The 12,359-nt window shown below is 40.7% G+C and overlaps 1 protein-coding gene across 2 annotated transcripts in view; it reads left to right on the top strand.

The window, feature by feature from the left end:
* ADCY1 (adenylate cyclase 1) overlaps positions 1–12,359 on the top strand; it is a 480,535-nt gene that overhangs the window by 369,000 nt on the left and 99,176 nt on the right. For both annotated transcript variants that reach the window (XM_088445657.1, XM_088445656.1), the window contains one exon: positions 229–370. In XM_088445657.1, coding sequence (XP_088301783.1) covers positions 229–370 — 142 coding nt within the window. The remainder of the gene's footprint in view (positions 1–228; positions 371–12,359) is intronic.

Below are 12,359 nucleotides of genomic sequence, written 5' to 3'. Positions count from 1 at the left end.
ACAAGATGCAATTGTGCAGAGCCATATTTTTATCATAAAATAGCAATATTAGGCAGAGATATTGAAAAATATAATGAAATGAGAGAGAACAATGTGTATCATAAGTAGCATAGATAATATGCAATCCGGGGGAAAATACTATGCGCTGTATTGATTCTTGCTTTTCAAGTGAAACATTTTTGTTAGTGCATTTTATTGGTGTATATAATTATTATGTTCTTCCTGCAGGAAAGTTCATATAACAAAGACCACCTTAGAGTGCCTAAATGGAGATTATGAAGTTGAACCAGGTTATGGTCACGAAAGAAATAGTTTTTTGAAAAAGCATAATATCGAAACATTTTTCATTGTGCCATCCCATCGAAGGAAGGTATGTGTTATAATTTACAACAATATATTTATAAGTCAATGAAAATAAAGTAAATACATAGATTGCAACATGTTAAACAATTTCCCGGGTTGTGTAACCAAATTGCCTCTTTATTTGGATTTTTATGCATGTTAATTAGCTTGATTATAATGTTAATGTATTGCTTGTTAAATACTCTTCTTCATTATATAGTACCTTATAAAGCCCAGAGTAGGATTTGGGAGAACTGGGAAAGGCCACATCCTGAAAACCTGTGCCTCTCCCTGGAAATTTGGGATTGCTGGCAACTATTGGAACATTTAATTTATCAAAACATTACAGGCAGAATATACTATATTTTTTACTGCAATATCAACAATTCAAAATAATATACAAATAATGACTAATAGGATACTTGTCATAATACTGTGATATTCAGATTCAAATATTTATTGTAGAGGATTATAATTCACTGTATTATTTCAAATGCCTTTTTTTTTAAATCTCAGATTTTTTTTCCTTCAGTATACTGTATTTATTTACAGGAAAAATGTATTCACAGTATTTTTATCTCATACACAGACATAAGATCTTTCACATAGATTGTGTCTTACCATAAAAAAATCATAAAATAAAAATCTCACTTTCTGGGAAAATAACTCATTGTTATTTGTACTCATTAAACCCTGGGACCCGTTTTGGTTCCATGATAACCAAGAGAACACAATGCAGGCAAAGCCGTAGAAGGCTATAGAATAACACCTAAAGATTGTGATGTGGGGAAGATAGCAACACTATACCATTTCACCATTATGCATATGCCTAGTTCAAAGAATGGAGTTTTAAAACTATTAAAGAAAAACAAACATTTAAACTTAAAAAAAAAAGCCTTGACATTGCTGGTTTTGCTCACCCATTAAGGTTAGAGCCTGGACTATATATATATATATATATATATATATATATATATATATATATATTCCTTCTGTTTCAGATTAACTTTGTTATCGTGAATATTTAAGTACGCATGCCAAATACAATTTTCATGAGGCTCCATGTGTCATTTTGACTGATGAGCTGGAAATTTAAATCAAAATAACATAGCAGTTTGAAACTCATAGTGAATGACTCTTCAGAAAATCCTTATTTAAGAATTGGTGCTTTCAAATTGCAAACACAGTAACATATGGGAGCATCGCAAGTTCAAATGTTTGACAGGTATTAGGATCGAAATACATTTTACTATATTTAAATGTCAGATGCAAAAATGTTGGTCCTTTCAGCTGGGACAGACCTGAACTATAAAAGTTGTTTCATTTGGATTCCATGTGGCAGTAATGAGAACTGACACTAGCAGGTATTATGTCAGAAACAATCTAAATCATTTCAACCAACAACAGATGGGCAAAGATATGTCCATGAGTATGTTTCAGTTTTTTCAAATTGTTACATTGTGTTGATTGCAGTCAATTCAAAGGAAGGCCTTAAACAACTTAAAGAGGGCAAACTTAGATAATGAGTATTAGCAAATGCCCACAGGATGCTGTAACCCCTACTGTACTTAAAAGGACAATAAATAAAGACGTTAGAAGTCACCAAAGAGTTTACCACATAAAGGCTTGTGGCTGCAAGTCTAGGATAGCTTCTAGTGCCCATGATGATTTACATGATAGATTGTCTTAATAATGCACAAGTTTTCCTAATGAACACTGAAGTAGTAACTACCCATATTTGTTTTAATGTTTTTATAGTTGATCAAGAAAGACCAGCAGCTGTCTCCACTGAACATAACTATTCCAAATATGACTCAATTGGCTTAGAAAATACCACTATGTTTACCTTCTTAGGAGCAAAACATACAAGTGCTAGAGCATTAAAAGCTCTGAGTATAGAAATTATGAGGGTTAAAAGATGTATGAACTGGATGGTGAAAGGCTAGCATATAGATAGACACACAGTACAAACCCCCCTGCATAAATTATTAATTTCCAAGATAGTTATTTCCTATACATATAATCTAATAGTTATTTATTTTATTATCACACCAGGGAATGCATTAGCAGATGACTACCACAGACCTTATATTTCTCCTCTTGTGTTTGCTCCATGATGTTCCATTGTAATATTTTATGTCCCACACCCAGTTGTTTATTTAGTTTAATATTATTTTGGCATGTGTTCCATTTTATTATTACAATGATATCCCAGTACACGTACCATGGCATTTTCTACGCCTGTGCTATGTTATTATTATTATTCTTTATATGGCACCACAAGTGTTCTGAAGCACCTTACAAAGTACATAGACAACTAAGTGAACAAACAACAAGTGAATTACAGTACAATACAATGCAGGACAAGGTTTATATACATTGCTGCATTAGTGATCATAACACTCAAATAACCAACAGTGCATAAGCAAACAGGTGTTAAGTGCCTGAGTGAGGAGTAGATGACAGTATAAGTAAGGAGAAGCATAAGATGGCAGAGGGCCTTGCTCATGAGAATTTACATTCTAAAGGGGCGAGGCAGACAAACAGGTGTGACACAGATGGGGTAGACAGGTGACGAAGGAGCAAGTATAACCGGATTAGGATGAGAGCTGGAAGGCTTTGATGTAGTAATGGGTCTTGAGAGAGATGGAGAGTCTCATGGGAAGTTGGAGAGAGTTCCAGAGGTGGGGCGCAGCACAGGCAAAATTTTGGTGGCGGGAGTGGGAGGAAGTAATCAGTTGGCAGGAGAGGCAACGTGCATTTGTTGAGCAAAGAGGGTGGACAGGATTGTGAAGGGAGATGAGGTCAGAGATGTAAATGGGAGAAAAATGGGTGAGGGCTTTGTTAGTGTAAGCACCTTGAACTGGACTCTGAAGGGTAAAGGGAGCCAGTGGAGGGCTTGTAGGAGAGGGGAGGCAGATATAGAATGTTTGGAGAGGAAGATAAGCTGGGCAGCAGCATTGAGGACAGATTGGATTGGGGAGAGGTGGGAGTCAGGTAGGCCAGATAGGAGGATGTTACAGTAGTCCAATCTGGACATGAGGAGTGAGTGGGTGAGGGTTTTAGTAGCATCCTGAGTGAGAAAGGGTTTGACCTTGGAAATATTTTTGAGATGAAAATGGCAGGAGTGTGAGAGGTGCTGGCACCTCAGGGCCACCAAAATTACACATTTTCTCTTGTACCCCATAGAGGTGTCCAGGACAATGTGTGGTGTTGGGGTATTATAAATCCAGGGGCACACACTGTAAGTACTCATTGCTGCAAATTGAATTGCTTCCTAGTAGTGAGAAAGTCTGGACATCTGGGAATGATTTGTTGTTGTGCTGCTTTGCATTAACAGCAGTTTTGCAAATGTTTTTTTTGTGTATATATAAAACCAGACATATTTATTCAAGAGATTTACCTGGTATAATTCTGATCACAATGTACCTGTATGAAGACTACAATTTGGAGCCAGGTATATTTAATCTATGGAAAAAACAGGCAAAGTAATCCCGCACCAATCTATGTATATGTATTGTTCCCGGTGGAATGAAATAAGGTTCTTGGATACAGAAGGTTAATTAAGCCACACAAACCAGTATCTTGAAAAAAGATGCAAATTATTACAACAAATGACAAGATATAAAAGAATAATAGTTACTTAGCTTCGGAATATAAAATAGTTATACGATCCAGGAGCCTCGGTCTATTTCAGAAATAGCTGGAACGAACAATATCCTGGCCACCAACTGCAGTCTCTAGTCCAGGCTTAGGGCAGGCTACTGGCGGCTTCTTTGTTCTTTGCTTATATAGTATCCTACTTGTCATACCCATCTAAGTCTACTAATATGGGCATAAACCTACTTCAAACTACTTTATTGGTTAACTACTGATAAGAACTTTCTAAAACTTAACGCAAGCGTACATCGCAGTAGGCAACGCCTTGTGGATTTATGGCCTGTCTGCTTTCCACATTCCTATACCACTTCATGTCTGATACACACATAAGAACCATGAATATAAATGGCTGTCAGTAGCCATTTTGCTATCCCAATACAGTCCACCCTTGGGCTTATGGTGTGGAAGACATGTATATCATATTCTCATAGGAATCTGTCCTCCTAATCGGAATCAATTTAGCAGAATCTAGCGTGTTACAACATTTCCCTTCACAAAGAAATAATACCTTGATCCCAAGATACATACATATTATGATCATGATTCCATAGATGAGCATGTGCAGTAAACCAGTGAACCAACCCCCTATTCCTGAAAACCAATTTGTAGGGTTGAACCACCCTAACCAACTGTCCTCATGATGCTGTTTAGCAAAATTATCTTTTACAATTTGGACCTGAGTTAAATGATCTTCTATAGCCTCATCAATAACATAAGTCTGGTTTATATATTTGCAGCAGGCAGTGCCCACTACCATACACATACCACCTTCTTTTGCAGTGATCGAGAACCAAACGATGAACCTGTAATTCCCGCTTTAACATTTGTGAAATGTTTCATCATATTTGAGTGAGGTTATCCAATACAGTTGCCAAATCAATTCTAAATGAAAATGCTTTCTTAATGCAACATCTGTTCACCCAAGGCACATCAAATAAAGGCCGCACTGCTCTCTTGCTTAACAAATGATGCGGAATCTGTTTGGTATTTACTTGATTCCCATCGGTAAAGAATGTGGTGGGGATCAAACGTCCCAATGTACAATTACCAAATCCCCCATAGGGCAAACATTTGTAGGCTTTTCTCCCACAAAGGTAATACACATCATCTGGAAGAATATATGGAATATTAGCCACCACAGTGTATACATTGGCCAAAAGATCTCTGCTCTTATCAGGATCAGGTGTTAATTGCATCATGTCTGGGGTAATACTACAATTATGTGTATTATTTAACAGAGCCCACCATTCCCTGGCAGTATTAACTAATTGAGCTCCTACATCCTGTATTTGAAATATCTTCCTGTCCACCCTATATTCAGACATAAACAATCCCCTTTTATATGTGAAATTTACTGCTGTGTGGGAACAATCTGATTGTCCCACCCTCAGAGCTGAAGGGGTTAGTGTTAATGTGTGGTTCAACACATAATGTCAAATTTCTAAATACAGGTGGTGATTCAATACAAAATTCAGGTGTATTACTTAAAGTTGTCACTATTAAAGGTACAGATTGTCCAGCAAATGTGGTGCTAAACCCTGAGCCAGCTGAATGCTTCAGACTCAGAAACTCAGTTCTGTTCAAGGGTACCCCAACCCAATTAATGGATCCAGCAGACAGGGGAGCATGTGTGCAAATCCAACAGTCTTTAATCTGTAACTGTTCTGCTGCCTTGTAATGCAGTTGTACAAATGAATTTGTTCATGGTTCATTATAACTTCTCTTTTTCTCATGCAACTCAGAAGGCTGCAGACACCAGATCAAGCACACAATTCCCACTACTGCACTGCATAAGACCGCTATCGGTGTTCAGAAGCTTCTGTCTGATTGAGGTCCCAATGGAACAGAGACTGCCATTTATATTGTCCTGAAGTACAATCTGTGGGAAGGAAAATAGACAGGATTAATATCACCTTCCAGCAACACATAATATGTCTGTCCTAAACCTTGTGCCACTATCTCTCCCTTTTTCTTATCAGTTTGCTGTCCAGCAGGGAGAACCCATACCTTCCCCCCAGGTATGGAGTATTCAATTTCTTGTGTGATATGTACTGTCTTTGGCATAATCAATAGGGATCCTATTGGTTGTCCCTGCTCTAGTTGTAATTTGGCATGTACAAACAGAACCACCACTTATTCCCCTGCCTCATCTCTGGTGGCTGTTGGTTCCCAAGAACAAGTTGTCATTATGGGCCTTATAGGAGTGAAATAAATGACCTCACCTTCCTGTAACTCTAAAATACCTGTGCCAAATGCCAAAACCACTGCTGGTTCATCTCTATATTCTCCTGTGGGAATATCCTTCCCATACACCTCTGAAAATGGAGAATACATGGTGACTGCATGTTCACAGTTGACATACAAATGTCTATTGGTTCTAATTGTGACCATATGTGGAAGCCTTGGGTTGGGGGGTGTTAAAAGTCTCTGAAATGGGGTCCAGTCACCTCCTACTGATCTATCATTCAGACAACGCACAGACTCTCCCAAAACTTTGTCCCAACCCCTCAATGTGTGCGTGGGCGTTCTCCTCCTGAACTGCTCCTTCAGGAGCCCATTCATCCTCTCAATCAAGCCAGCAGCCTGCGGATAATAGGGAATGTGGTACACCTAGTACACCTCCCGCTCAGCTGCCCATTGCTTGATTTGTTTGCCTGTGAAATGAGTGCCATTGTCGGATTGTATTTCCAAGGGCACTCCATAATGCAGAGTCAAATCTTCCAGCATTTGATTGTAGCTTGGTGATCTGCATGAGCCAAGGGGCATGCGACAAGTACCCCAGAACTGGTATCCACCGCAGTGCAGCAGTATTGTACCCCTCCATGTCCAGTGGGCAAAGGGCCAATAAAATCAATCTGCCACACCTGTCCTGCACGCTCTCCCCGATAGATGGATCCCATATCTCCAGTGAGTTTCTTGCGGAAGTTAAGCAACTGGCAAGTTTCACATTTTTCCACAATCTCTCTTGCCATCTGCTGTGTCATTGGAATGCATTTTCTTTGTGCCCAAGCATAGGTTCCCTCTGCTCCTCTGTGTCCACTTTGGGCATGTGCCCACTCTCCCAAGTTGTACAAGTCTGTATGTTCTTCTGGAGTGAGAGCCACAGTTTTTACTTGAACCAGAGCATCTGCAACATCATTGCTTTCTAGTCCAGTGTGAGCATTGACATGGCCAACCGACACAGGTCTTCTGTTGCACTGATTCCAGATTTCATTCCACAGAGCGGTGCCTCCCCAGATCACTTTGTCATGAACTTTCCAGTTATTTTGCATCCAGTTTGGCATCCAAGTGGTTAGACCTTGGAACACAGCCCAGCTATCTGTATAGATTATGAGAGGGCCTTTGATTTCTTCCAGTACCATCAGAAGAGCTCGCAATTCTGCATACTGACTTGATCCACCTTCACCATTCTCATGTAACAGTTCTTGTGTGATAGGCTGATATGCTGCTGCATCCCAACAACACCCTTGTGATGTCAAAATAGCTGATCCATCTGTAAACCAAGCATATTTCTGCTGCTCTTGTGACAGTTGATCATAAGGTTCAGCAATTTGCACAGGACCTCCTCCAATTTGCAGGGGTGGTAATTCAGTTTCTGTGCTTTCGAAATTCACTAGGCCCACAATTTGAGTGGCTACTTGTGAAGGATCTTGACTGGATACTCCTCCCCTTTCAGACAGGCACCACTTCCACTTCTGTAGGGTTTGCTTCAGAGCCACTGCTGTGTGGGCTCCAAGTCCTTCCACACCCATCCTGCCACCGGCAAATCAGTTCGAACAGTAACTCCTTGTTGTTTTGTTGTACTCTCTGTATGCTGTAGGGCAGTGTATGCTGCCAAGAGGGTCTTCTCCAATGGTGAGTAGCTGGTCTGGGCATGTGCAAATTGTTTTGCCCAGAAACCTATCGGAATCTTCTTTTCACCACTGTTGGTCCTCTTCTGCCATAGGCCCCATGACATGCCATGATCTGTGACTGTCACATCCAGGTAGAAAGGCTGGTTAACCTGAATTGGGCCCTGGGCGTTATGTACCTTGATAGCTTGCTTAGCCGCTTGGAAAGCATCTTCTTGCCCAGCTGTCCAAACAAACTCAGTCTGTTTTCTGGTGACATTGTATATAGGCCTTAGAATGAGTCCCAAGTGTGGTACAAATGATTTCCAGTATCCCAAAGTTTCTTTTGCAGATGTTGGAGTCTTCATTTGTGCAATTGCTTCCATCACTGGCTGTGGAATGGTTCTTTTAGGGCCAGTCCAGATCATTCCCAGAAACTTGATGCTTTGGGCTGGGCCCTGCACCTTGTCTTTGTTTATGGCCTAGCCCCTGTTCTCCATGTGTTGCACCAGCCATTGTCGATCTTCTCCCACTACCTCTGTGGATGGTCCTGACAGCATGATATCATCGATGTAGTGATAGGCTGCACATCGCAGTTGTGGGGTGATCATCTCCAGGTCCCTGGAGACCAATCCATGACATATCATGGGGCTGTGCTTATAGCCTTGAGCGAGAACAGGAGGGGTTATCTGGCGTCCATCCCATGTAAAGGCAAACTGGTCTTGAAACTCCGGGGCCACTGGAATAGAAAAGAATGCATTTCCAAGGTCTATTACAGCATGCCATTCGCCTGATGTGTCTTGAATTTTCTCCACAATTGAGATCATGTCTGGCACAGCTGCTGCTAAAGGAGGAGTCACTTTGTTGAGTCCCCGATAATCAATGGTCAGTCTGTATATCCCATCTGGTTTCCACACAGGGTACCCTGGAGCATTGTACGGACTACTGGCTTCTCTGAACACCCCAGCTTTGCGCAGTCCTTCAATTGTTTGGGTGATTTCTTCATGCCCTCCATGAATGCGGTACTGATTCAGGTTCACTGGGTGTGCTGGTGGAGGATTTTGCATTCCCTGTAATTAACGGTTCACTGCAGACACTGTAAAGGCCTTTACAGAGCATCCAAACATATAAGTGCCAGATGGGGTATCTATGGATTCCCCCCTCAGTATATCCATTCCAATTATATTGTCTGGAAGCTCAGAGACCAATACCTCAGCATGGAACCACAGGCCTTTCCCGATCCGCAGTCTGCAGTGAACACAGGCCGCCCATGTCTGTGTACCTCCTAAACCTTCTACTGCTACCCAGCTGCTGCTGCCCTTGGGTATCTGTGACCTATGAAAAAGTGACACCTCTGCTCCAGTATCTAGCAATGCTGTACACTGTGTATGGGTTCCCTCCCCCCATTGTACATTACAATTAACATAAGGGCGTCGATCCTTGGCTTTCATGTCACATATGTCATAACATACCACCTTCGTGGGGGACTGTGCCAAGGATCCACCATCCCATCAGGGGCAGGGTTGAGACACACGCCATTGAGTGGACAATGTTGAGGGATCTCCACTCTTTGCTCCCCACCCATGATTATGCAGAGCCTCTACTACCTCTGCATAAGGGGATGGTTTAGGCAGGGCTGATGGCTGAACTGGGCTCTGCGTTACTTCCTCTTCCACATCACTCTTTGCTATGCACTTGGACCATGTAGAGCCCCCACCCTTTCCTCTGTTTTTCTCCTGTAATGCTTTCCACTTTCTAAAAATCTCTGCAGTAGATATACCATCTATCTGCTCTGCTGGTACTCCTGCATTCAACAAGTCATGAAACATCTGGCGTCTGGAAACCTTATATCTGACAGGCTGCTTTTCTCCAGTGTTTGTCTTTTCAACAGGATGCTGTTTCTTCCTTTCCTCCCCCATCCCCTGACTTAAGACTGCCAGCTGTCTCAGACACTCACACACTTGCCATACACACCTCTCTGTACCAGCCACTGACAGCATGGTAAACAGGGGTGATTTATACACAGAAGGAGCATATTGTAACAACATTGAAGTCATTCTCTGTGTAACTACAGCCATGTCAGGACCTTCCCAATTAGGATCAGTGACAGTTATTCTTGTTCTATCCTGTGTGACTAGGTCTGTCTCAGTCACAACTGCTGTATCCATACCACCCATGCATCCAAGCACTCGTAACCTTTGTATCCCTTCCCCAATATCATGCCATGGTTTACTGGGGATCAAATCACTGGGATAAGGGTACACTTTTCTGATGGAATCACGTATCAAATACAACAATGAAAAATCTCCCTGTGTAGTATTTGCACGCTGCATGTACAATCTTACTCTTGGATCAATGCAGAGTGGGAGCTTCCTTTCTATCCAAAATCACACTGTCAGCCCCCTCCACCCATAAACGTAACAACCACTCAAGGACGGGCTCTCCTGATTTCTGTCTGAAACGACTACCTAAGGGGTAATTACATCCAAATAAGGTGAACGGTGTTGGAATTACAACGGTTTCTATATGTGCCTCCCACTTTTTAAGGGGCCAAAAGTAATAGGATTATCAACTCAAAAGCTATTTCATGAACAGGTGTGGGCTATTCCCTCATTATTTCTTTATCAATTAAGCAGGTAAAAAGGTCTGGAGTTGATTCTAGTTGTGACATTTGCATTTGGAATCAGTTGCTGTCGACTCTCAATATGAGATCCAAAGAGCTGTCACTATCAGTGAAGCAAGCCATCATTAGGCTGAAAAATCAAATCAAACGCATCAGAGAGATAGCAAAAACATTAGGTGTGGCCAAATCAACTGTTTGGAACATTCTTAAAAAGAAAGAACACACCGGAGAGCTCAGCAACACCAAAAGACCCGGAAGACCATGGAAAACAACTGTGGTGGATGACAGAAGAATTATTTCCCTGGTGAAGAAAAACCCCTTCACAACAGTTGGCCAAATGAAGAACACTCTCCAGGAGGTACGTGTATATGTGTCAAAGTCAACAATCAAGAGAAGACTTCACAAGAGTGAATATAGAGGGTTCACCACAAGATGTAAACCACTGGTGAGCCTCAAAAACAGGAAGACCAGATTAGAGTTTGCCAAACAACATCTAAAAAAGCCATTACAGTTCTGGAACAAAATCCTATGGACAGATGAGACAAAGGTCAACTTGTACCAGAGTGATGGGAAGAGAAGAGTATGGAGAAGGAAAGGAACTGCTCATGATTCAAAACATACCACCTCATCAGTGAAGCATGGTGGTGGTAGTATCATGGCGTGGGCATGTATGGCTGCCAATGGAACTGGTTCCCTTGTATTTATTGATGATGTGACTGCTGACAAAAGCAGCAGAATGAATTCGGAAGTGTTTCGGGCAATATTATATGCTCATTTTCAGTCAAATGCTTCAGAACTCATTGGACGACACTTCACAGTGCAGATGGACAACGACCCGAAGCATACTGCAAAAGCAACCAAAGAGTTTTTTAAGGCTAAAATGTGGAATTTTATGCAATGGCCAAGTCAATCCCCTGACCTGAATCCGATTGAGCATACATTTCACTTGATGAAGACAAAACTGAATGGAAAATGCCCCAAGAACAAGCAGGAACTGAAGACATTTGCAGTAGAGGCCTGGCAGAGCATCACCAGGGATGAAACCCAGCGTCTGGTGATGTCTATGCGTTCCAGACTCCAGGCTGTAATTGCCTGCAAAAGATTTGCAACAAAGTATTAATAAGTGAAAGTTATATTTAGGATTGTTTAGTTTGTCCCATTACTTTTGGCCCCTTAAAAAGTGGGAGGCACATATAGAAACCGTTGTAATTCCTACACTGTTCACCAGATTTGGATATAGTTACCCTCAAATTAAATCTGAAAGTCTGCAGTTAAAACATATCTTGTTTGTTTCATTTCAAAGCCATTGTGGTGGTGAATAGAGGCCAAGTTCTGTCAATGTCCCAATATTTATGCACCTGACATATATATATATATATATATATATATATATATATCCTAATATCAGAGAATGTACAACTTATTGATTCTTTCGGACCCACAAACTTCACCTATCTTGCTTAAGAATGGTCCTTACAGATATGTGAAGGTGCTACCTATTAATCTTATAATAAATATCGATTGAGACAAACAGAAGAAAAAGATAAGATTTTATCTGGCGCACTAGTGGTGTCACGGTATACTAATTAGAATGATTCCTCTGAATTGATATAAAATATAACTTTTATTTTATTCTTTAAATAATGTTTCAGCTAAGTCCAGAAGTAAGGTGAAATAATTTAAAATAAAGAATTTAAAGAAGTGTGTATGTAGATATAGAAAATAAAGTGAGTTAAAATACCACCTGGCGTCGGTCTCTTACACATATTTGAAGATACCTAATACTTATTAGTGTCGTTTATTGGATATATTCTTTATTTATTTATAGGGTTAATATTACTACACAATATCCATGTTACAATAAACTACACTTAAGTAATTGTTATTGGGTGGGGAATATGTGT

The sequence above is a fragment of the Taudactylus pleione genome, unplaced genomic scaffold (genome assembly GCF_031769625.1).
Source record: "Taudactylus pleione unplaced genomic scaffold, aTauple2 ptg000386l, whole genome shotgun sequence".
Classification (NCBI taxonomy): Eukaryota; Metazoa; Chordata; class Amphibia; order Anura; family Myobatrachidae; genus Taudactylus; species Taudactylus pleione.
The sequence above is the reverse complement of the archived record's forward strand: the minus strand, read 5'-3'. Positions and strand labels throughout refer to the sequence as shown.